This window comes from Acanthopagrus latus, chromosome 19 (genome assembly GCF_904848185.1).
Source record: "Acanthopagrus latus isolate v.2019 chromosome 19, fAcaLat1.1, whole genome shotgun sequence".
Classification (NCBI taxonomy): domain Eukaryota; kingdom Metazoa; phylum Chordata; class Actinopteri; order Spariformes; family Sparidae; genus Acanthopagrus; species Acanthopagrus latus.
Window position 1 is genome coordinate 6053191 of NC_051057.1, and position 27326 is coordinate 6080516.

General features: G+C 40.4%; 1 protein-coding gene across 2 annotated transcripts; it reads right to left on the reverse strand.

Moving 5' to 3' along the window:
- Positions 1 to 913: 913 nt before the first annotated feature.
- Positions 914 to 25789, reverse strand: waca (WW domain containing adaptor with coiled-coil a). Of its 2 annotated transcripts, none has more exons than XM_037079282.1 (13): positions 25530 to 25789; positions 25299 to 25329; positions 24249 to 24441; positions 15635 to 15726; positions 14487 to 14602; positions 14255 to 14370; positions 10626 to 10874; positions 7557 to 7679; positions 7131 to 7282; positions 6759 to 6883; positions 2986 to 3181; positions 2756 to 2883; positions 914 to 2659 (listed from the first exon to the last, which is right to left on the reverse strand). In XM_037079282.1, the coding sequence occupies exons 1-13, from the start codon at positions 25568 to 25570 to the stop codon at positions 2590 to 2592; spliced, it is 1632 nt and encodes a 543-aa protein (XP_036935177.1). In that variant the 5' UTR covers positions 25571 to 25789; the 3' UTR covers positions 914 to 2589. The 2 variants fall into 2 exon arrangements, with proteins under 2 accessions (XP_036935177.1, XP_036935179.1); XM_037079284.1 differs by having other exon boundaries at positions 7131 to 7279; positions 25530 to 25788.
- Positions 25790 to 27326: the final 1537 nt, after the last annotated feature.

Sequence of the window (27326 nt, forward strand, 5' to 3'; positions counted from 1 at the left end):
AGTGAAGAAATTAAGACTGAGAATGGGAAAAAACAAACAAACCTTACAGTGCGGTAGGAGACATTTTACATCCAGCAGTTCAACTTTTGAACTTGTTTCATATTTTTTAATTCTGCAATTCTTAATGAGAGAGGAGTGGGCGTCATTTTAAAGCTTTTATTGTGTTAAAAAAAAAAAGCCCAGAAAAAACCATGTTAGATCAGTTATTGAGTGCATAAATAAATGCCCGATCTTTGTGGTCCAAGTTTAGAAAGTCAGTTTGTCCAAATTCATTAATAGTTATCTGAATTAGAGGGGACAAAGCCTAGCTCTCCTCTTAAGCTCTTTAAACACATGACGCATCGATATACTAACAGAAAGCTTCTCTCATAACCATGTGAAATTATTTGCATAGTGATCGTCATTTTCAAAATGTCTGAATGTAAATAAAGTGGCTTTGCATGTCTAGACTGGAGGACATACCTGGAGATGCTTGTCTTTGATCTGATAAAACTAATCTTATGAACAGAGGTCAGACTGTCTGCAGTGCAGCTCTCAATCACCAGCAGGGGGCAGCAGAGGTCACACAGTAACCTGTAGGTCAGTATAGGAGAGCTTGCTCCTTTTTCTTTTTCTCTTTTTAATTAACCAAAGATTTATTCAAATCCAGCAAATGTTGCAATTGATTATGAACACATTAAGAAGTTCTTGCTTTATCTATTCCAATCAAATAAAAAACAGAAGCTTCAGAATCAAGTTTTTTCAAATCTTTTTTCTTTTGATCTGAATTGATTCATTTCTACCCAGAATTACTTTCATTGAAACTGATAAAGACAAGCCAGGCATGTTCTACTTTTAAAAAACAAACAAAACAAAAAAAAACACATCCTTTGAGGCAAAGGGACAAGTACTCGAAACTAAAGGGACCATCAAAAACTGAACAACGTAGCCCTGGAGAGGCATATTTTATTTCATTTCTCAATATACTTCAGGAAACAATATACAAAGCAATGATGTGGTCACCTTTACTGAATGTGTGGTGCAGTTCAGCTACAGACTCAATATGGTGGAAATAAAAACAGACCTTTGCAGCCGAGTACCCTGCTCATCAACAGTGAGGAACAAAACCCAGTCAGAGGGATGGGACGTGCTAGAAAAACCAAACCCGTGTGTGGCACGCCTTGTCAAACATCTTATCTTGGCGTCAAAAAGGACTTTTAGAAAACGGGCGGGAGCTCCGCAGGTGGATGAGGCCGTGACACTTAAGACTTTCAACAAGGCACTAGCGTATGAACCAAACCTAGTAAACTCCAATAAAATAACCAGTGCTCGCTTTAGTTGCACATGTTTATTACAATACATACATTTCACATTTGACCTTGTGACCTCCTGTTTTGCCCTGCTCTGACACAAAAGAGGTGATCCACGTACATCTGCCTCCGATCTGCGGCGAGCTGTAATACGCTGCTCCTTTAACCGGGTGCGAGTTAAAAACGTGTCGACGTCACTGTGATTTACTGCTCGTTACTACAACTCTTATAAATAAAACCTTTCTTACTCTGTGTCCTCTTTCTTAAAACTCCACTGTAATGTTAGTGACTGTACAAAGGAATGAACCAGGAGGGAAAAAAGAGGAACAAAAAAAATTGTTGGAACACAAAGGAAAAAAACAAACAAACAAAAAAAAACCTAACTACGAGGAGGGTGTGAAGTGTTGAGAGTGTGGCAGGGCAGGGCTGAGGCCGGGGTGGGGGGGGGTATGAGGGAGTGGGAATGGTCCAAAGCAGCACGGCGTCACATCTCTTCATTTTATATATTTTTTTTGTTTTGTTTTTTTTAAATCACTCACTCCACCACACCACCAGGCACTGTTTTTTTCAGACTGGGACATGCAGGGCCACCAGAAAGCTGCAAATAGATCACTGAACCATTGTGAGCAGCCATGACAGACCTGCAGAGAGGGGATGTTTGTCACGCCTGAGTCGAGGTTACAGGAAGAGAAAACTAGACAGAGTACTCAGATTACCGATATTTGAGAAAAAAAAAGGAACGACATTGACACCAGTGTGTTATGCTTTATGCTAGGCTTCTGTGTAAATAAATGGCTTCAAACATCCTCCTCTGTTTACATGCAGGTCACACTCGCTCGATGATTCAATTATCTATGACAAAATGAAGCTTGAAGACTGCAGATGAGTTAACATGACGGAAAAGGCTAGCTAATGAATGTAGCCGCCTAGACGTTTGATTAGTTTGGATGTCAAAAGCTTTGATAGGCATGGCTTTCCATGGCTTCAATCTACAAAACATATTTACAACATAGATAATAACATCTACAAGAAATCTACATTTTTATTCCCGCTGTGGGTCTTTACAAAAAACGAATCTTGTAAACCACCCCACCCTTCCGCCTCCTCCCACAACAGCTCTTCATGTGTCCCCCCTTGGTTCTCCCAGCCCAACGGTCCAAAGCCAACCCAACTGCAGCTCCTGTGTGTTGAGACTGGGCTCAAGAGCAACTGATGAACTGCTCTCCCCTTCCAACTATGTGCAATGGGTCTTCCCCTCTTTTCCCCCTCAACGCCCGCTTCGACTCGCGACCAGAAGTTCTCAGACCATGAAAGAATTCTGATTCTTCAACTTTTCAAGTTCTTTGATTTGCTGTCTCAGAAACAGTATCCTGTGGGAAAAACCGACACAACAGTTGCTTTAAGTGTTTGCACTTGGATTGAGGTATTCTTTGAATGCTAGGACTAAACTAAAATATTGTTCTCACCTCTGCTCACGCAATGTTGCTTGTATTTCACAGACTCTGACCAAGGACCGCAGGTTTTTGAGCTCGGTGCAGTTCTCAGACATACAGATGCTCCCCATGGTGTGAGCCTCTTCACGAAGTCTTGATGCCTTGATAACATGCCACACAGATTTTATTTTAATGGCTGTTGCCAAGAATTGTATTTTGTATTGCAACCAAGAGAAACGATGGTCGAGTGTTACCGTACAAACCTGTTTCTCTGCATGTTCAGCAGGCCAACCATGTACATGTTTGATAAGATTCTCATTGAAGTGAGCGGCGAGGGTGGGGGTGAAGGTGCAGGAGGGCCGGGTGGCTGAGGCGGTGGGGGGAGCTGAGGCAGAGTTGGGAGCGTTGCTGCTGCTGGAGGTGACATGGTTGGGACCGGGAGAGGGACTCCTCTGACTTCTGCAATGAACACACAGGGAAAGAGGCATGTAAGCGCTGAGACAAATTATATATGAAGACACTGCTGACCTGTCACAAAGCGGACCAATCAAGCAGCAGCAACGTTAGGATGCCAAATTCCTTTTTTCCGCGACACCATGACCACTGGAGTTTAACTACAGCTGAACACAAAATGCAGGTGTCTGTTACCTGTTTTGATGCAATAGCGTGCAATTGCATGGTTTTATGTTTCCATCAATAACTGAATGTTGTTCGACTCTGCAGGTTGTCTATTCACATGTCCTGGTGCTAGCAGGATCGTACGTGAATCACAGCAACCTTTACACACTGGTATATATACAAACCAACTAGCAACCCCTTGTAACTGCAGCTAACATGTAACTGAGATGACAGCTAACTGCCTGACTGCACTAACAGCTTACACTGGAGCAAAACACAGCAGAACTGAGAGCTTCTGTTCAGAAGAACTTGATGTATTGGACTGAAGTGGAGTTAAATGTAACAACACAACAATTTTCCATTAAATAAATGTATTGAAGCACTTCAGCTGAGTACTGTTGGTAACTGAAAGTACTAGGAGTTTGATCTTACTGGCACTTAGCCCCTGTGTACATTTTACCAGTCTGAAGAAACCAGATACAAGCAATGACCAGGTGGTGGAGCAGTTGCTTCACAGCACAAAGACCTCAGTACAAAGACTAAGACAAGTAAGATGGGGACAGAATTTGTCCTAAATTATCTGTCCCATTTCCTTTTTTTTTTTTAAACCAGTAAGAGGTAACATTCTTATTTAGTTTTGAACCCATTTCTTTTAATCAATGTAAAATGATTAAAATATAATTATTTCCTAAACATTTGATGATTAACATAAACATAATGATGATTTCAGTATGCCACTGAAAAAAACAACTACAGAAAATGAAATGAAAATGAAAAACATCCTTCTGATCAATGATCGTATCGGCTGACATTGCTTCCAGTGATCCACCCTCAACAACATTATACATTTTTCTCTAGCACCACTAGGTCTTGTCATCAGTTTACAGCTTCTTCAGTTCTGAACTATATTATCAAAATAAAATAAGCTCCTAACACATGTTTAGAATGTTCTGCTCTGTTATCTGATGCATCATTGACATGGACTTATTATTGCCCACCTACTGTTGTAACATGCCAGTCTGAGTCTAGAAATAGTTTTCACTTTTTTGTGTTTACACAGATATTATGTAGCACAAAGGCCATGTGGAGCACAGCATTCCACATGGCCTTGATCAGCTCAACTTAAATGTAAGAGTCAATATCACAATGTCATGACCCACGTCTGTGATGTAAAATACGTCTGGTTTAACCTACAGGATTCAACTCAATGAAGGTGAGAGCGTTGTTTTTAAATCAGTCACTCCATGTCACAGTGTTGCGCTTCACAGTGAGATGCAGCCACAACATTTGAACATATACATCATGCTACGACCCACTCATCACAACAGTGCAGCATTGTGTTTGAAGAGACGATAACAGCAAAGTGAATAAATGCTGTTAGCCAATATTGAACCAGTGTTTTTTTTTTATTATTATTTGCCCAGTGGCAAGAAATGTATTAAGTCCAGAGGAGTAATTTTCCTAATTTTTTTCTGCAAAACTCCCCTTAGACTCATAATCTGTCAGTCCTAACTGCTATTATAGAAGGTACGCTGTTTGGGTAAATGAGCAAGGGATCAAGATTCCCAATAAAAGGATGTTTACGCTATCAAGTCTAAGCATTGTCTCATTCAGCTCCAGGTGTTCCACAGACATCACTATTCTAAAACAAAACTTAATAAAATATTCCCAGACATATCCTCTATGCGTTATAAATTGATTATAAAATAAAATCTTTATTCACATTACAGTCCATTGCATTCTTTGCATTTCATATACTACACTCAGAGCAGAGGGATGGGAGGGTGGTTTTAAAAAGGGGATCTCTTAACGTGTGGTAAATATGTTGCACATTTCTGAAATGATGTTTTCCTGTTGGTTTTTCTTATATAAAAAATATAGACTGCGTTCTCATGTCCTATATCTTGAAACTTTTCATTGATACACACAAACATACACTATATTACCAAAAGTATTCACTCACCCATTCAAATGATCAGAATCAGGTGTTCTAATCACTTGGCCTGGCCCCAGGTGTATAAATTCAAGCACTCAGGCATGCAGACTGTGAAACAAGACATTTGTGAAAGAATGGGCCGCTCTCAGGAGCTCAGTGAATTCCAGCGTGGAACTGTCATAGGATGCCACTTGTGCAACAAATCCAGTCGTGAAATTTCCTCGCTCCTAAATATTCCACAGTTAACTGTCAGCTCTATTATAACAAAATGGAAGCGTTTGGGAACAACAGCAACTCAGCCACGAAGTGGTAGGCCACGTAAAGTGACGGAGAGGGGTCAGCGGATGCTGAAGCGCATAGTGCAAAGAGGTCGCCGACTTTCTGCACAGTCAATTGCTAGAGAGCTACAAACTTCATGTGACCTTCAGATTAGCCCAAGTACAGTACGCAGAGAGCTTCATGGAATGGGTTTCCATGGCCGAGCAGCTGCAGCCAAGCCACACATCACCAAGTGCAATGCAAGGCGTCGGATGCAATGGTGTAAAGCACGCCGTCACTGGCCTCTAGAGCAGTGGAGACGCGTTCTCTGGAGTGATGAATCACGCTTTTCCATCTGGCAATCTGATGGACGAGTCTGGGTTTGGAGGTTGCCAGGAGAACGGTACATTTCAGATTGCATTGTGCCAACTGTGAAATTTGGTGGAGGAGGAATTATGGTATGGGGTTGTTTTTCAGGAGCTGGGCATGGCCCCTTAGTTCCAGTGAAAGGAACATTGAATGCTTCAGGATACCAAAACATTTTGGACAATTCCATGCTCCCAACCTTGTGGGAACAGTTTGGAGCGGGCCCCTTCCTCTTCCAACATGACTGTGCACCAGTGCACAAAGCAAGGTCCATAAAGACGTGGATGACAGAGTCTGGTGTGGATGAACTTGACTGGCCTGCACAGAGTCCTGACCTGAACCCGATAGAACACCTTTGGGATGAATTAGAGCGGAGACTGAGAGCCAGGCCTTCTCGACCAACATCAGTGTGTGACCTCACCAATGCGCTTTTGGAAGAATGGTCAAAAATTCCTATAAACACTCTCCTCAACCTTGTGGACAGTCTTCCCAGAAGAGTTGAAGCTGTAATAGCTGCAAAAGGTGGACCGACATCATATTGAATTCTATGAGTTAGGAATGGGATGGCACTTCAGTTCATAGAATGAGTAAAGGCAGGTGAGCGAATACTTTTGGTAATATAGTGTATATTAAACAATGATGACAAAGGTCCTTCACTTATAGTCTAATGCATGCGGTAATTCAGCAGTCCAAGAGCAACAGTTTCATTCCATACAGCAACAATAAATATACTTCATGTATCAGACTTCTCAGGACCCAAATACAAAGAAGCAAATGCTCTCAGTTACTGTCAATGGCTGCCCATTGCGGGATTTCTCGAGCTGCTTATTCTTTTGTAACTTGTGTCGTTGTACTTACCCTTGGCGCTGCAGGGTGCGCGGGGAGGCCGTAGAGGCATCGTGACTGTGCTGCTTATCGCTGGTGAGGGGCTGCTGGGATGTGGGCTGGGGGTGAGACGCCTGCTTCCCCGATGCCGTGCTCACCTAAACACAGCAAGTTAGAAACGCTGCATCAAAAACAGATACTCTCCGCAGATAAAAGCTTTCATGTATTTAAAATATATTCCTTCCAGGCATTCATCAGAGCATCCTTCATTCATGAAACCATGCAATACTGAAAAAATGTTCACTTATAAGAGACAGTCCTGGGGGAAAAATTAATCCAGCTGTCTTCTTTTCCCACCCTACTGGCTAATGCATAAGCTTGTTGAATGCAGTTTTTGTGCCTTACTTTTGGCTGCGAGATAACAGGCTGTGTGCTGAGGAGGGGCTTGTGGGCGCCAGCGTTCGTCTGTGGTGTGCTGATCCGTGGTGAGACATAAGACCTGGGCGACGAGGCGTCTGATGTTAACGACATCGGTGACTGGTTCGATTGCTGAGCTGCTTGAGGTAAACAAACAACAGGAAAGGCAATCTAAGAGGTCAATATCATATACTACATTCAACCCTCAGCAGGAAAACCACTATATTACAGTGCATAGCTGATCAATCAAATATTTCAGACTTTAATTGTCATTTATAGAAATGGATTCTCTGCTAGCTGATACTCTTCACCAAAACTATTTGACACAAAGGAAAAATACAGGAAACGCAGAAGATATAAAACACACACAGACTACATCTGTACAGAGTGGGGGAACAGACATGCTTCATTTACCTTGGTTTGAGAGTTGAGCAGCTTGAGAGAGGATAGTAGTGATATTGAAAGCTGATGGTCCAGCAGTGAGGATCTTATGGAGCATCGACTGTAATGAAGCTTGTGTGACAGCAGCTGTGAGAACTAGAGAAAGACAAACAGACACACCATTAGCTTGTACACTGATACATTGGTTTCTGCTCCACATCACTGAAAACGTCACAGTCAAATTCAATAATGTGTTCTTTATAAACAAATTCTATAAAAATGTAATTTAGTTTGAACAGGCCACGGTCAAAGAAACTGAGTCGGCATGTTTCCACTTAGGACACAACTACTTTGATTTGAATGGTATGGAATGATGGTTATGATAAAGCAACATCAGCATATACAATTCATTTTTTCCACATTGCTTTTTGTCCTGCGCCCTGCACAGACATTATTTATGATTTAAAAAATGTAGATACAATGTCAGCGGCATTGCTTCCCCTATATGCACCTAGCAACGGTGCACCTCAACTGCTGAAATATGACCACCGCTGCTGAATTTTATTTCTCACTTGCAGGAGGGGAGGAGAATGTGGTGGAGGAGAAGGGGGAGCTAGGTCGAGAGGAGAAGAGGAGAGGATATGTGGAGAGGGCTGACTTTTATCTCTAACAAATATATACATGATTTTTGTCGGTGGATGTTTCATATCTACACCTGTGATTGGAGCACATCAGTGGAGAGAATGCCTTTTTATGAATTTAGAAATGTTACGTAATTTTGCACTGGGACTGGCTATAAATTAAACACAGAGAGATAGAGACAAGTACTGCCTCCTAGGCTAACAGGACGGACAGACAGATGTTACTATTACAGGATCAACTGTCTAAACCTGTGGTTTCCAAGTCTGAATGTTTTTACACATATACCTAGTTCCGCCTCACTAAAGTTGTAAACATTGACACACAGCTTTGAGATGAGGGGGAGGCATTGTAATTTGTGAGGCCTCGTGCTGGGGTATGTGTGTGTACAACAGGGGGTTAAAGATACTTTGCTGAAGCAACAGCACAAAATGTCCTTCAACGTTCATCTGTCATAAATCTTCAGCGCTATTTATGACAAGTGAAAAACAGTTCTGAGACTAAGGCGGGCTGCCAGAGTCTCGTTAATTAGTGGGAAACAATGAAAGCATTACCCATATAGTCAAAGGTAAAAAGGTTTACAGGCACTTATAAAAAACATGTATATCACAGCAGTCTAATTATTCTGTGATGAAGTTTGTTTCAATCATGAATTTATTACAGGTCCTCTGTATTTTTAGACCCAGCAGATTTGGTCACATTTTCAAACAGTAATCCTATTATTTGGATAAACATCCCTGGCCATTTTCATCTCATTAAGCACTTTTGATAGCCATCCAGCTGAATTTTTAACCACTCCTCTTGACAGCGTCAGTCAAGTTTAACTACATTTGTTGATGGGGTTCAAGTCTGGATGTTATGAAGGCCGTTCCAAAACCTCAATTCTGGTCTGATTTAGCCATTCCTTTACCAATTTGGATGTGTGTTTGGGATCCTTGTCCTGCTGGAAGATCCAACTGAGACAAAGACCCAATCTTCTAGCTAATGATTTTAGGTTTTCCCAAAGAATTTGGAGATTATCCTTCTTCTTCATGACACAATTTACTTTCTTAAGAGCGGCAGATCCACTGACAAGAAAACAGACCCACAGCATAATACTACCACCACCATGCTGGACAGTAGGTAAACATATTGCTGGTCATTGTGGCCAAACAGCTCAGTCTCAGAGTATTCCTTCCTACATTTTTTTTCCTTTTCCTTGTGAACATGTGCAAACTTTTGTCAAGTTTTAAGGTGCCAGATCTGGAACAAGGGCTTCTTTCTAGCACAGCACTTTATGGAAATGCAAAGCACAATCGATTGTGGACACTGACACCTTTCTTACTGCAGCTTCTAATTCATTGTGGGCTTGCTTTTGGGTGAGAGCAGCAGGTGATAGTTTGTGTTTTCTTCCTGATCAAAGCAGTGACATACACTTTATACTAAAATTGTTTTCACACGATCCGTTTAAATGGGCCCAAAAAGTCAGCCGTCAAATTTGACTGACACAGCTTCTTACAATCACCCAAATTGATTGTTCAATTTGCTAAATGTGTATTTTTGAAGACCTATATCAAATTCAATATTGAACTCCTAGGAGGTGGCCTATGTCCTTAATGACTCTGTAAGTAGTAAGAACTGAAGAGGCCTTGTGAATGAGAAGTGAATCATCTTTAAGAAAGAAGCTGCCTATGATTATAGCATTTAGTATTACAAATTGCCTGCAGCCCCAGATTCCAATGATAGCAAAAGCCTCCAAAATCTGTTTTTGGCATTTTAGATCAGTGCATTCACGGAAAAGTAGTATGGTCCCACTTTCAGATTGAGTATGGCGTGCCCCAACAAACTTTGATCAACCTGTCTGAACTAGGCAGTGCTGATAAAAAAACAAAAACAAAATGCTCTTACTGTACTGCCTTTTTCTTGCCTGAAAATCTTTCACATATTTTAGCATACTGTTTAGCTGAAATAGAGAAAGTATGGGGAACAGAATTGTCATATTGTTCCAACATCTGATCAAACCTTTTCACTGGGGAGTGCTGGTCAAATATAAACCACAACCCTGTTCATGGTGTATTTCTCTCCTAAAATGTTTTCAGTATCATTTAACTGTAATACCATATTGTTTTGTTAACAGCTGGCCACCTTACTGATCCTTGTTTCAAAACTGACTCCAAGGCAAAACCAAGTACTGTCACCATCTGATTTGAGTAGCGCGTGTGCCAGTGTCTCTGCAGTCTTAGACAGCTATGTACAGCTACACCACTTGGACAGACCAGAGATTCAATAAAACAGGCAATCTGATAAATTAGCTTGTGCTTACAATTACTAATGATTACAGTGGATGGCAGAGCCTGTAAGTATGTAAGGCTGCTCCTTGTGTTGGAACATTAAATTAAGACTCAGACAGTCAAGATGCATGAGGTGCCACATCAAAGTTTTTCACTAAAAACCTTTCACCAACTGAAGGTGCATTTTTCTTACCTTCGTTGATTTTCGCCATGTCCACACTAGCATTGTTTAACTGCAGGGCAGTCTGAAGTGCTGGGAGAAGCTGGCGAAGCAGAGTAGGGTCTTGAAGTAGTGGAGGGGTGGGGGACTGCAGAACTGGGGACACGGGCACCGTAGAGGCAGATGATCCAGGGGGCCCTGATGAAGCGTTCAAGCTCCCTGAGCCTGAGGATGATGACTGGGAAGCAAGGGTTGCTGCAGGCTTCTCCACCTGGGCTGACTCTGTAAAGGGAGCAAGAAGGACGAGATCAACAGAGGCACATGAAATTCTGTCACAAGACAATCACTAATTCACTTCAAACAATTTTGAACGTGGACCCAAGGCCAACTTTTTTATGTCATAGTGCAATTTGTGGCAGAACTCAGATGCACATTCAACATTACTGTCAAACCTGTAGATAAAATGTCTGCAGTGTGGAAATAAAGTAGAAAGCGAAAGCAGTCCAACTGCAACATGTATCACCTGCAATATGACCGTTTTGCGAGGGGGTGATAAAAGGGCTGCATTTAATACTACACATTTGGTACGATAAAATATTACAGGGAAGGCAACTAAATTAATTGCTCTGGATAACCAGCTCATCTCCGAGGTAGAGGATCAGGGTTTTCTTCATCTTCTGTAAGGAATATGAAAAAAGCAATGGATGATATGGAGGTACCAAGCATGGGCTACATCTCGCACACACTTCAGCTGGCTGTACACAAGGTTCTGCTGTCACAGCACAGCGTCACAGACTCACCTGCTAACGCAAGGAAAGTGGCAGGCCAATGTAGCGATAGCATATGCAGAATAAGAAAGAGCCATATGAAAGTATATACTTTGTTTCAACAAAATAAAAGGAACAGCTTGGATGCAGGTACATGGAAATCTGTCTTTTTATGGGAATCATGCAGTAATATTGCCATCTGAACTGCAAACGCAAATGAAAGATCAGAGCTAATATTTAGAGCTACTGTATGAGAGCAATAAGTTTTCCTAGTTGGAACTTGTGAAAATGGACAATGAAAAGTCAATGACAATGACGACAATGAATCAGCCTCTGGAGTGTCCCAAAGCAATGACCCACACTGTGTGTATCTATAATGTGCCCTCAAATGTACAGTTTAGTCAGTCTGTTGTGCTGCGCTGCATAAACTGAAACAGACTGCAGTTGTTCAGGCATTACAAACTGTTTAGAGTCGTTATTTGAGGATCACTGACATTGTGTGAATTTATTTATGTCATTTCTTTTTTATCATTGACAATTCACTAGTGTCAGTAAATGTTACAGTACAATTACGGAGCGACAGACAAGTTGGTATGCCATCCATTTCTCCATGACAGACATGTGCTGGCTTGGTTTGTCTCAGCATGTCGCTATTTAAAAAGACTTTTATAATGGAGCCCCAAAATCAATTGTAATGCTGGCTTTTTACTGGCAGTAACTCAACACAGCTCTTAAACAGGGATGGGTATCAAAACCCGGTATTAAAGGGGGCACCGGGACTACATTTAGAAGGACTGTAGTATCAATAAGCTCTGTTATCATTTCTGCTAAGGGTATTGCAAAAAAGTACGGCATTTGTCAATGATGGATTTTCACTATTCCCTATCCTGAACAGAGAACTCTGTGTTGGAGCCTGTTCTGTGCCAGGGGCAGAGTGGGCTCTCACTGCCTGTCTGTCACTTAACACACACACACACACACGCACACCGGCACAGACAGAGACACAGAACCAGCTCTGAGTGGCAATGGTGGAGAAAGCCAAATGTTCACAAGTGTGGTTATACTTGATGCAGAATTCATGAATAGCTAAATATCCAGCGGACTAAAAGTATCAGTTATTTACCCATATGTGTATGTATATATTGCAGACATGCTGCAGTCTGCAACTTGCTCATACGTGTTACTAATGTATTTTCTAAGCTGTTGTATGTAATCATTTTCTTTATTTTACATTTCTTTAACCATAGCATTATAGAGTCACTATTAGGGCTTCAACTAACTTATTCTTTTAATCGATTAATCTATTGTTTACTTTTTTAATTACTCGACAATACTACAAATTTACCCAAAATAACATTTGAGAACATAATTTATCCTTCAATATTTTATCATCATCATCAGCCTCAACTGGTAATCCGTGCAATCCTAATATATATTAAATTTGGGTGGTGACAAAACGTAAACAGGACTAACTAAACTTTTGGAAAAATGCTGCCTGACTTCAAATTGCGGTGACCATTCGTATAAGGTGCCAATCAGGGCATGTTATTTAGCATGGATAAATACTTCAGTGGGAACACAACAGACATTTCCCTGTGTAGCATTAAGTTGACACGTCACACCAGCCCTAGGTTGCATGACATCACTGCAGCCTGCTTGGAGGAAGGCTGAGAGTATTTTGGACCCACTTTCCAGAGAGCACCTACCTTGGGCATGGCTCAACTCAACCCACTAAAACTGGTTAACAGACTGGTGGACTGACAGGTCATCACAAATAAATGAATGTGGAAAAAACACTTGAGTTTTATGTTTATATTTTTGATTTTGTATGTTGTCCGTCTATGATGAAATAATTGTACTAAGTCACCCTCCTCCAAGTATAATGAGTGAAGTTCAGAGGAAGTGGTCAACAGCTACTCAGAAACAGTTTCAAGAAGAGTGGCATGTATTTGGCGTCATCATGTGTAACTCAGTAGAGTAGCATTTCACAATAAAAATATTCTGCATGGCTTTGTTGAAGAGGATGTTAATTTCATTATAACAACAGAAGACAGCTGTACCTAAAGGAATCAGGCTAGGCAACTACTGCATACAATGCTGAGCACTTTTTGTTGGCACTAGGGTTAGAGTCCAATGTAAGTCTGTAAAACTATAACTGGGGAAAAAAACCTTGATGAAGCCTACAAAGACCAGACACTATTCATTTCCTTCAATCCATCTTAAAAACTGAATTTCATGTGCGACTGTGACAAACCAGAAACAAAAGTCCATCAGCAACATTTTGCCTTGTGTATTTATAATGTGGTTAGCAGGTTGACAGGAACTGTGTCTTTGCATTCATACCTCACGAATAGTATTACATTACAACCCATGAACATTGGTCCCAATTCTAGCCACATGCTCAGTTATGTTTTCCTAATGACAACAACAGGCAGCGATTTGATCAGCAGAAAATTGATTAAAATTCACCAACTCACACGCCATCATTTCATCTCCCGACTGTCACCACTTAGTGGCCAAGACTGTAATGGACCTGGTCCAATGTGGTGGTCCATTCAGCTTAATCAACAGATTTGTTTTGGTGCAAGGACACATTATGTTGCTCAAAGCCACATCAGCATGCAATGTTCAGTCGTTTTATAGTCTCAGTCTTTTGGTAAGCATTCCTTAGCATTCATCAGCCAATAGTCAGCTCATCAATAGTCATCATTGACCTAACCAATAATAATGTTCACGCTCAAGGCTTTTAGTTAGACTTGTAGAGAGATGATGAGAAAGATGGATTACACTCAATATTTTGGGCCAGCCAAGCCAAGAAAGAAAGTATGTAGACATGTTGTTCTTTATTAACAGTGGCAGCAGACCAATGAGTACAGTATGTGTTGTTACACTTACTAGCAGCAGTGAAGCCAGGGGCTGCTGATGCCTGCATAGCCTCCCTTCTGTAGTCCCTGTCTTTGGGGAAACTGTTGACAACAGCAGTCTTTGTTGCCTCTTTTTGCCTCTGTTCTCTGTGAAACATGGATACAAGTATGATGCAAACAGATGTTACCTACATATCCAACCTTTATAAGACACTGATAAAGTGAGTGCTGTCAAGTGGTTTGGGTAAAGGGATTATAGCTACCTCTCAAGCCATTCTTTGGGCTTCTCCCACTGGGACACCTCTGTCCTGCAGTTGTAATAGTATTTCTTTCCTGAGGAGCTGATGTGCTCCGACCAGTCATCACCAGGTTCGTAAGGCTGAGATAGAGAGATCATATTAGGTATTTGAGGACAGCCAGACAGAAACCAGTTTCTGTGTGTGTGTGTGTGTGTGTGGGTGTGTGTGTGCGCGCACGCGTAGAGGAGATCTGATGCAAGCGCTTGTAATCTAACCTGAAATGTACAGAGATATTGTGGATGGCAGATTATTATAGCTGCACTGTTTTCACAGAAGCTTTTTGTGTGGGAGGAAAGGCTTATTTCAGGTAACCACAGTGAAACAGTTTGCCATTTAAAAACATAAATTCTAGTGTGACTGTAAGCCAGTGCCTCACATTACAATGTTCCACTTTCATTGTGTTGTTTACATCAATATTGTAAAATGGTAAATATCCATTCCTATCCATTACTGAAGGGGCCGACTGAAAATAACCAAACATAACCAGTATCACTAAGCCTTCTCTGTGGTGATACACACATAGAAACTGTCTCAGTGGATATTAGATTGCAGATAAAGGAATGGCTGTGTCACACAATTTACTCTCATACTGCATCTTGCTTTTTATACAGATTTAATCTGTGTCTCTTTTAACATAAGCATTGTAACATAACCTTGCTTTTCATATCATTAATAAGATCACATTTTTTGACAAACAAATTATGACTTGGGGATTGCTTTTTTGCCTAAAATCTAACAAATGAAGGTAAGGGGAGAACAAAAAAAACAGATTAAATTTCAGCTTAAGCACATTAGAACAGACCTTACATTAAAGGATGGGAAACAAACTTCAATAATGCTAGAGGGGTCATTTTATCTGTTTTAATAATGGAAGTATTTTCATTAATTGAAGAGGAAATGAAAAGACAACAATGTTAACCTATTGACTTTCTGCCATGAAATGATCGCAATTTTCCTTTGACGATATAATATACAATTTTCCTAGCTGTCATGATTGTTGTCAAAGCGGTGGTATGTTTTAAAGGGGTTTTATCTTTGCATCAAGAGTACACAAAAACAATAACGCTGTTGTCCTGGAAAGATGATTAAACCATGATTAAGGCAAAACTTACTGTGTCTGAGTTCTTGCTGGGGTTAGAATGTGAGTTGGAGCTATGAAGGGAACTGTGGTTGTGAGAATTTTCTTGTGGAGAATAACTGGTCCCTGCAACAAAACACAGGGAAAGGGAAAAAGACACCATTAGTAACAGCTGAGAACAAGACACTCCCAAGCCTACAGACGTAGGTGTGAATAGCCTGGATGACACGGACAAGATAATGCACACACTTGCCTGAGATCACAAATGCTCACTGTTGTGTTGCCTCACAAAAATGTAAAGGGGAAAAAAAAGGTGTTCAAACACTGAACTGAGTTTTCACTTTTAAATGTGTGTTCAGCAGAAAATAAATATCCCTCCTAGTAAAATATGGTGAGACAACAAATAATACTGTAACCCCTTTTTTAAAAGTGATGCATAACTTTCTAAAGCTGTATATGGACTGCATGATAACAACCATCTTGCAAGGGATTTTTGTTTCAAACCAAGTCAGACTGTACAATACCAATCTTGAAGCATGTCAGATAGTGCGAAGAATGCCTGATAAATCATAGTGCCACAATGTAAATAGAAAAATAAAAGAAATGCAAGCAGAAACACTTCAACTCACATCAATCTTCTGCTCTGATCTCATTTTATAAATGTAGAAAAAAGATAAACAAGTTTTGGTCATAGCACTGGCACTTTAAACGTGGGAGAAAAGAGCGACATAGTGGCAACCACCATTTTGCCTTGACAACAGATTTTGCCATGTTCTCATAGGAGAAAATTCATAATGCAGTCAACTGTAAGTACGTCGTCAACATTTTGTCCACATGTATGTAAAAAAAAAAAAAAAAAAGCCCATGATATTGGACATTTGGCACTCTAATTTGGAAGAGCTACTTAAAAACATATTTCACAATGTTGAGATGGCCCTTGCAAAAAAATGTCCATGCAGTAGAAGAACATGCATGTTTTCAACCTTTTGAGCCCCTTTTCCCTGCTCTGTCTGGTCAATTTTAAAAAATACAACAACTACAATGCACTGCACTGCACAGGTACAATAAACAAACCAGCTTGATGGGGGATGTACTAGGTTTTGACTCATTGTCTATTTCCAAAAAGAAATCAGTAAGGTGGCCAGCAGGTAACAAACAATATGGTAATACAGCTAAACAGTACAATAACATTTGTTTCTGAAAATGTCAAGTAGACAAACAGGCGACTGCAGCTAATACTAACACGAAAATTATCTCAAAACATTTAAGGCAAAATAGGTAGTGTAGTGACATAAATTTGGTGGATGGTTTATCAGCAATAACTAGTTCAGACAGTTTAAATGGAGACATCTCATGACTGATCCAAGAGAGCAAGAGATGAGTCTTCCTCTCGCAACCTGACTATACTCTTTGTGTTCGTTTTATTTTTTTGTTCCATGCTGTGTCCCAAAATGCAGGACAACACTATGTGGTTACTACAACGGTCCTAATATCAGCCAGATGCCAATGACAAAAGATGTTTTGAAAGGATGCCCCTTTAACACCCACTCATGATATTATTACCATTACATTTACAACTACACCACATTTATCACAACACCACATTCACAGTCTTTTGTTTAAAATAGAAATAGAAAATAATAATTTCTATACAACATCCTAACATTTTTGGAATCTAGGTTGTAATGGTATGAATACCGATTAATAAGCAGCGATAGGACCTTCTACAGACTATTGTTATCAGCTGAACTTCACTCAAACGGTTCCAGATTGCTGCACAGAATCCACCGACCGCAGGGGAGTGCGTCATTATTTTGCATGAAGGATACGCCAAGTCAACCTTATCATTTGTGGGCCACTTCTGATGAAAATATCTTAATGTAGCTGTTTCTCTTAATCTAAAGTGAACTGACACAGACAGGCAACTGCTGTTCAGTAATGTAAGATATAAAGACCAACGTTACATCAGAGATATTTATTCATCATCAAGTAACTCTCCACTCCATGAAATATCTTCCAGGCATTAATTTGGCGATAGGGTAAGTAAATATGGGCTAACCTTAAATCTTTGCAGTCCAGGGGTAACATTAAAGACTGGAACAGCTGGGTTTACCAGAGGCTTACAAGTGTGGCATTCAAGTCATATGTATTATTGCATTGCCAGACCTGTCTCATCTTACGTGTTTACAGTTTATCTGGTCTCGGATATATAACACAACACCATCACCTTGTTCACAATAGCGACAAAGGTACTGAAAGCAGCCAGCCAGGCAAAGAAACCATTCTGTTATTGTCACTTAATACTGTGCTTACCAATGTGGCGTTATCACTGAAAAGACAAAACAAAAAACAGCCACTTATCAATATATTCATATTCATGAAATCGCACACTTTAGGATCTTCCTTGCCCTGGAAATATGCACAAACATTAATGGTTTGTAAGAGTGGCTTTTAACGTAATGTAACGGGATGTGAAACAGAAGTAATCCTGGCCAGTTCAGGCACAGAACTGCTCATCAGTCATTGTAAATAGAACCAATCCCAACAATATAATCCACTAAATCACATGTCTTGATATCAAACAAACAGCTACTGCTAGCTTTTCAACTCAAATTAAAGACTGTGCCTGCAAATCTCTAAAGTTACTCTGTTGAACTAATGTTACAAAGCCTGAATTTAACTGAAACTGTTGACTGAGAGAGAGTGGGAGGGATGGGAAAAAACAACGTCTAAAATATGAACACCTTTGGCTTTTCTAACAGCTTATGATGCATTTTTACTCCAGCAGAATATACAGTGAAAACATTAAACCATTGAACTAAAAGGTGCGTCAAAAGACGTCCAGCGAGTTCTATGTAAGCCTGCATATTGGTGGCATCTTTACGCACGTTACCTCACAATATGCCATAGTCCATATTTTTCCATACATGCTGGCCCTCAAGAAAAGGAGCACTTGTTTCAGAATCTCTGTGGCATATCTAGTACAGAGCCTAAAAAAATTCTACACATCCTTTGATATTTTCCCCTTGAATTACTTTTATAAATGGAGTCAATGTAACTTGGCTTTTTTGACAAAAGTTTAGAATTCAGTAAAATAAGTGATTGCATAAGTATTCACCCCATTCAAGTATTTAGCAGATGCAACTTTGGTCACAACCATAGCACTGTGTCTGTGTGGTTAGGTTTCAATCAGGCTTGCACATCTGGACACTGCAATTTTACACCATTGTTCTTTGCAAGACTGCTCAAGTTCTGTCATGTAGCACAGGGATCTGGCACGAACAGCCTTTTTCCAAGTCCAGCCACAAATTTTCCGATTGGATTGAGGTCTGGGCTTTCACTCGGCCACTCACTATATGCTTTGGGGTCATTGTCTTGCTGGAGTATAAATCTTCTCCCAAGTTGGAAACTGAATCCGTTTGTACTCCAGGACTTCCCTATATTTTGCTGCATTCATGTTATTCTTTATCTTGACAAGCCTTCCGGGGCCTGCTGCAGAGAGACATCCCCATAGCACGATGCTACCGCCACCCTGCGCATCACGGTGGGGATGGCGTGGTGATGTGTAGTGCTTGGTGTCCTCCAAATGTACCATCAAGTCTGATGGACAAAAATCTCCATTTTGGTCTGATCAGATCACAGAACTTTCTTCCAGTGGACCTTGGAGTCTCTCACATGCCTTTGGGTGAACTTTAGTCAAGATTTAATAAGGCTTTCTTCAACAGTGGCTTTCTCTCTGCCATTTTACCATAAAGTTTTGACTGGTATAGAATTTCTCAGCTGCTAAGGGTTTTAGCTCCTTCAGAGTAGTCATAGTTGTCTTGGTGGCCTCCCTCACTTGTCATCTCCTTGCAATAAGTTTGTGAGGATGGTCTGCTCTAGGCAGATTTACACATCATATTCCTTCCATTTCTTAATGATGGATTTTACTGAACTCCACAGGATGTTGAGTGACTTGGAAAGGCTTTGGTTCATCCCTGCTTTTACTTTTCAATAACCTTATCACAGAGTTGCTTGGAGTGTTCTTTTTTCTCCATGGTGTAATTGCAGCCAGTAATACTGATTAACCAGTGAGTGGACCTTCCAGACACAGGTGTCTTTCTGCTACAATCATTTGGGAAACATTCACTCAGGTAATCTCCATTTCCCTAATTGTGAGACAACTAGCAACAATTTGCTGGACCTTTGCTGAATTAGGTCAGTCACCATAAAGGGGGTGAATATCTAAGTAATCACTTATTTTACATTATATATTTTTAACTAATTGCCATTACTTTGTAAAAATCTGTTTCCACTTTGACATAAAAGGGTTCCATTCGTAAATTCTTGTCAAAAAAGCCAAATTACATTGACCGTGATTCCATTTATAAAAGCAATGAAAGGGGAAAACATCCAAGGGGGTGGTGACTTATTTGCTTTTAAAAAAAGTACTGTACACACTGTGAGTATCTACTGACATGCCAAATGATGCAGTGCTATACTACGCAACAGATGTGTGCTGCTCTGTGCTTCATAATGATGTTTCTAATTTCTTTGCAAATCAGTTTCCTTATGTGCTTTAATCGCTTGAAGGTTTGTAACAGGATTCGAAGTAACAATAACCTTTCTCAGAAGAAGTTGAGCATTTGATAATAACCAATACCAGTGTATCTACCTGGTGCTGATGTTTACTCTTCCTGACTATCGTACCACAGGCCCCCTCCAAATGGCTTATTAGACTCCTGGACGGACATGTTCACAGACAGCTGCGGACAAGTAGTTATGCTGTATACACATATTTTTCACATGGAGGATGCATTCCACAATGCACACATGCATTCCATAGGTAGTTTTGGCATGGTGGACGCAACAAATTGGAGGTACACAGAGGCAACCACAATTTGAAACAGTACAGGAAAAACTGCTATGTTGCTATGCTACTAGCATGCCGCTCCTACAAGTAAATGTCCACATTAACTGATAACAACCAGGATACACACCATAACATATTGAGTAAGCATCAGTGAAACACAGTTAAACTAAGAATGGTCTGTTGTGTTCCCCATGATGCTAGCATTTATCCATGCTACTTCTGTGCCTTTTCATCACCTATGTCATCACCATAGTAGTGATCATAATTTAGCATGCTGGTGCTGCAGTGATTGTCAACACTTCAAATAAGTTAAAACAAACGTCACATCCAGTGAATTACAAGGATACAAAGGATTTCATCACGGTGTGTTTTACACTAGTGCAAAAGGCCATACTGAGGAAATAAACGCTAAAAACTGATGTTACACTCCATTGTGATTTTGGTCATCCATGCTGCTGGTCTCATTGCCACATTACGTGATTAGCCACTGCAACATGATTTGCGGGTTGCATTCTTTCCAAAGTTGGTTCGGTTTCAAAGTCTTCCACCGCAGCCAGTTGCATGTTTTTTTTTTCAGCACCCTTGCGGTCGACACTGCCACAGGCACAACACACTATTCCTCTTTAAAACAGATATTTCACTCACCATCTGTGTAAAAGTAATAGAGGCGGAAAGGGGGGACAGTTTCTTTCCACCTCTGACCCGCCACTGGATGTAGAAACTTAGCCACAACAGAGGTGAGACGTGTCTGTGCAAATGGAAATGCTGGCAGCGTGTGGGACAGGAGTGTGTAGGTCTGATAGTGATCACAGTCCAATCAAATCATTTTTATTCATATAGCCCAAAATTACTATCACATTGCCTCAGTGCGCTTTACATTCTGTACATTGTACGACATCCTCTCTCCTTAGACCGTCGATTTGAGTGAGGAAAAACTTAGTCTGACAGTTAAAACAGATCCTTCACTCATCAAATGAAAGAGAAATGTCCCAAACTTCAAACCACAAGGCAAAGTTGCAAGACCAAACAAAATAATATAGAAGCAGGTAGCAGCTGGAGAATCGTATATGGAGGGGAAAAAAAAACACTGCATTTATATGTGGAAAAGGGGCTGTCATCCTGTCTGTCCAAACGACTAGTGGTCACATTTCTGCCCAAAAAACAGCAATCACCGCCATGGTCAGCCCTCACGACAGAGACTTCAGTGAACTTTCCCCCAGAAAAAAGCCTCCCTCCTTGCGAGTGAGAGCCATGCAGGGTCTGCTTTACAGATGGCGATTATGTGATGTAATTTAGAGTGAAAAATGTCACTTTTCACTTTCCATAGTGCATTATGGGTCAACATTTCAATCATAACACACTGTAACAGCATCCATGTGATTATTAACAGTAGACAGATACATGATTAGATTAACAGGTGAGAACCGGGGTAAACACGGTAAGAAAATAAAAAAAAATGAACAGATCTTAATGTTTTGATGTGTACCGTCGATACTCTTTTGGTTTCACAACGACGGTATGCTGTATGAAATTACAATGGTACAGTTTTATGCCGGCACTGCTTCATTCAGTGTGAACTAAGGCGGCGTAAAGGCAAGCCTTTGTTCAGGCGATAATTCTGAATCTTTGTGAAACTGGCTAAGGGGAGGACTAGTGTTTTTGCATCAATGTCTGATTTGGTGGATGAGGCCTATGAGGCCCTCGTATATGGCTCCTAGCTTGTTATGGAGCAGCGATGTGGTTCGATAGCATTTAACAAACCCTTTCAAATGTCATTATAGTTTCCAAATTTGAAAGTAACTGCAGTAATAAACAACTAATATTAGAAAGATTCCATTAATATCTGTAATATAACAGAAATATTCCATTTGGAGTACTAGCTTTAAATGTTAAAAACATAGACATAAACTGAAATGAGGTTAGCAGCAATGCTTGACATCTAGTGATCTGCTGAATCTTTTCGACCTGCAGTATCGCAGAACTCCTAAACAAGATCATCACATGCACACAACTTGTGACGAAGATGTGACGCTTGTCTACCCATCAAGCAGACACAGATCAACATTAGTATTAATTTGGGGATTGTTTTTGTGGACACCTAATATACCTAAATCCTATATTAGTTCTCTTTAATCTTCACCAACTCCTGAAAAATCTTAGCTGGGTCCTCAGCTACAAAATAGTAGGTAGTGTAGAGTGGGTATATCAGAGCTTGGCTTGTGAGAACAGCTGCCTACTGCGGCTTGAAACAGGACTAATGACAGGGGTGAAACTGAATCAACACAGTGAAGCTGAGGGCCAGAAAAACAAAACGATGCGCTGGATGACGCAGAAGCGCTCCATAGAACTGCAGAGTACATTCACCTCTCACCTCACAAGTAGTCATTTTATCTAATGTCTATATTCTTCTTTTCTGCAGATGCCATCGAATAGTTATATTCATCAGGTGTTGAAATTATGTAAGAGAATATTTTGTTGTTTTAACCTTGATAGATTAATTCCAAATGTTGTTTTAGTCTACCCATTATCCCTTCTTGTAAAATAACCTATTGAACTGCACTGTTTTCACACATCTAGCAGACTTCAGAAACTTGGCTTGATGCCGTCTACACGGAAAAGCCTTCAGATTAAGGGTAAATGGCGGGTCTTCCACTTGTTGGATACATATAGCACAGGAAGGCTGCCTAAATGATGATAGCTCTTATTTTGTTATTGTGTCTATTTTTATTTATCAGGGTTTTATGGCTTCGACACCACTGCCATGTCAACCACTTCTGAACAAAATGCAACACCACACCTCCAAAAATGTGGATAAAAAAAATATAGCGACTCTGTGTTCCCTCCAAAGTAACCAACAGCACATCTCTACCCAGCTCCTCTGTCAATGAGGGAGACTCTACAATACTGTATATTCATATATAAATTGTAAAGTCATTTTGCTGGTAGACAGATGTCACACACAAAGCAGTGGTTGCTGCAGTTTAACATAAGTCATACAAACGTTTCAGCAATGTATCACTTTGATAAAGTGATACAAATAATTTTTTTCAAACTTAAACTCAACACACTAACTGTCATGTTTAGCCAAGCTTAGTTTTACATCGCAACAAAGCTTTCTCATCCACCATAATTCTAACAAATGCATGGATCATTCTGTTTGCTTGCCAGTGAATCAAAATGTGAAAGACGGGGGAATGCTTTCTTGTGTGTTTATATTATCATGAAAGAAAATACTACTACTACAAAACGATGTCTGTAATGACCCTGAAACCCTTAAAGCCCCATACTCAACTTGCCAACATTAACAATGTGCTTGAAGGAAAGTACTCCTGACCTATTGTCAGTGACCTCGATCAGCTGCTGAGCAAATGCAAACATAAACCCTTAACAAGGGAAAGAAACACTTTCCTCCTCACAGAATATTTCCTTCAACACCTGAAAGCTTGGTTACTATGCGAGCGCGTGTGTGCGCATGCATTCTCAAACACTGTAGGTCTGTGGTTACCATTACAGAAACTACACTATTCAACTCACTACAGACATCTGGGGTTACTCAACAAAATAAAAATGATTGTGAACGTGGTAGGTTGCTTCTGAAGAGAATCAATACGTCTATGTTATACTTGATTGATCCGAAACTACAGCACTTGAAACACTATGTCACATTAAGAGTATAAAGCAGGCTTTTCTGTACATCAAAGTCTCAATGTTGAAGTGTCTGGTTTTATGTAACCCCATTATCTGTTTTGTATTTAAATCTAACCCCATTCTGTTCTCAAAAACCACTGCGTCTCACCTCCATCCCTGTCCCTGGCCCGGTGTGTGTGCACAGCCTTTGCTCTGCTGTGGCCCGTGCTGTCGATGTGTTTGTTTTCAGGGCTGTCAGACCTCCGGAGCATTTTGCAGGGAGGAGTGACATCTGAGGAGTCGCGCATCTTCTCATGCCTGTGGTCCCCTCCTGGATGGCTCTTGGATGAGTATTTGAGAGTCTGTGGACACAAATTCAACCCCTCATTACTGTCTATTATCTTACGTATGCAATGAGTTCATCCTTCGATCCTCATCAGAAAGTCTGTAAAAGCAGCACTACCGTCTAGTTTGAGATCAAGTTTGACTGTTTGGGGTATGTCAGATTACTTGTGCATCAATATTTCAGGAATTCATTTGCAGAGCTAATCTCTATTCATGGAGCTAATTCTTTATTATCTAAAAGCAGCAGATGTATCTTTGTCAATTCCCTCTCATTCAACATTACCAAGTAGCTATATTAGTCATGTTAGTATGGTGTTTAATTTCTTACTTGGTGGCAATACCTTTTGATGAAAACTGACAAATGTATCATTGCTAAAATGACGAAGTAAACAGCACATTTGCCAGACAAACAAGTATTTACCTTCGTTCGGGTTTAACGCAATGTATTTAATTCAATTGGCCATAGATTGCTTCTACCGTTATATATTTCGAACACTTTGATGTTTCGAGAGCTTAGCTAGCTATATCCTTAAAATGACAGATTGCGGTCAGGCCCTAATCGGACTGCTAGCAAGCGAGCTAACAGTAAGAGGCTACCATTAGCTTGGAGCTGTAATAAAACTCGCCTGTATCTTCTCCGAAGCGGCTGCATTCGACGACTACATTCAGTCTAGGTCGTCCTTATCTGACAATATTTACGTTAACGAACATTTGCAACGCCCAGGCCGCAATTTCTATCAAAATCATGTACTTTTCACGTTATTTTCGGCACTGACTGGGGCCTGTTTTGCTCGTCAGAAGCCTGAACTGGAGTGTCCATTTTAATCTTATTTGCTGCTAGCAAGCTAGCAGACTACGGTTTGCTAACAAGTACCTGATAGGGCTGAGAATCTCTTCGGTCGCACCTGCAAATACAAAGAAAACTGGTGTAAATATCAAGCTTCAAATGTCAATATCGACAAATAGCTGAAAGTGCTGCAACAGCTGAACATGTAAGTTTCCAGACACTTATTTTGGTTTCAATAAAAATGGCGGATTGTCAAAGCGTAGCTGAGAGGAAAAGGAAAAATCTTGAATAAGTAACGTTAAAAAAAAAGATGTTTACCCATCGCCGAGTCTCGGTTGTTTCCTTGCATACATTACCATCAATGCCGTGTTAGTGTGTTTGGAGTGGGATGTGAAAGACTGATAACGACACTGTGTTTTCTTGTTGATTCGGCGACCTGAAATCGTCAATTATTTCGACCTAGCTTGTGGGTAATTTCAATGCTATCGCCAGCACTGGTCGAAAGAGCGCCCTCACTCAGTCCATCTCCCACTCAGACACACAGCGGTGTCTCTATCTGCCGAGAAAAACGTAGCAGCGGAGTTGCGCGCCGGGTTGCCAGATAATTCGACGGTAACCAGTATGGAAAAAGCCAATGGTACTCAGGAAAAGAGCGGTGCAGTTGTATCATATCATGACTAATATGATGTGTTGTTGCTTGTTTTATGACATGCAAGTCTCTATGCATGCATGTATGATTATGAATATCTCAGAATAAGTATTAAGTATTTATTTTTTGCCAACTAAGTTTTCACATGCGAAGGAATTGCAGTGATATGGAAAAAAAATATTAAAAAAGATAAGCTAGGGTGTCAGGAATATTATTATGCGAATGGCGCTTCCACGAAATTGGGTATTGTAGGAACAGACATCACCAACGGTTGATAAATGTGGATTTAGAACAGACCTGGCAACTTTGACTGCAACCCCTATGTGCAACCCCCATTCTCCACCTCCCCCTTCCGATGGCAACATCCGGGACACACTGGAGTCGACCAGTCTCAAGAACTTGTCAACCCCGTTGTTGGTCTTGTAGCATTGCACAATTAGTCATTTGCTACCCACATTATTATTAACTATTAGAATCATTCATCTAGGTAATCCGTTTGCAATCGGTGATTACCGACATCATGTTTTAATAGGCCATTACAGACCAAAATAGAGCAGTGGCTTGTTCTCTGCTGACATCTAGTGGCGATACTTTATCATCGCATGGAGGGGCTTATCTAGATATCACTATAAAAATAAACCCCTGCTATTTCTCCCATGGTATTTCCCGAAAAGGTTTACAATTTTGATGTGAAAACCTTTTAATTAGATAGCATCCAAAATAAAAAAAAATGTAGTTATTTTCTTAAGGGCGCAATTGTTACATTAGCAATGGCACAGCCGTCTTGACACTGTATTTAATCACAGTATTCAGTGTTTAAACTGAAAAAAAAGTTATGCACACAGCCTTCAAACGTAACAGTAATATTGTAGTAAAGACATATCAATGTAACATAATATATAAATATCTAAGAAGAAGCAATACTGTGAAACAATTTAAAAAAAAACTATATTGGCTACAAATCCCTTTGGGAGTATAATGATCATGTATGTGCAGGCCTTTGAAATGAAACTGCTTGTGCATAAGGAGCACTCTCGTCACATTTAATGGCTTTGACCAGGTTGCGTGTGTTGTGTTAATGGCGAAGAGTGAGTAGCTGTCAGAAGAGGGCCGCTCGGTCCCATTGTTCCTAGACAATATATCCCACATTATATCCCAGGATGAGGACAAAAGAAGCTGCGGTTCAGCTTTTTTTTGGCACACAGCACATTTTACCGCGGGGACAAGAGGGCACAAAAGGGGGCGCTTCAATTGTCAGTCCAATTCTGGAACTTGTTCACAGGCAGGGAAAATGCATGGACACATGCACGCACACATACACAGACTTTTAAAATGTTTAATCTTGCAATAAAGTAAAATGCTTTCTGTCTCAAGGTGTCTAACTTGTTTACTACTTTTAATGAAGTCCATATGTGTGGGGTGTCTTGAGATGAGTGGTTAGTAGGATTACACACGACTGACTGTAA

Coding starts and splice junctions, on each gene's coding strand:
- waca (XM_037079282.1), bottom strand. CDS start 25,570: ATGGTAATGTATGCAAGGAAACAACCGAGACTCGGCGATGG. Junction 10,875..14,254: donor CCCTGGCTTCACTGCTGCTA/GTAAGTGTAACA, acceptor CTCCCTTTACAG/AGTCAGCCCAGGTGGAGAAG. Junction 7,680..10,625: donor CATGGCGAAAATCAACGAAG/GTAAGAAAAATG, acceptor GTCTTTCTCTAG/TTCTCACAGCTGCTGTCACA.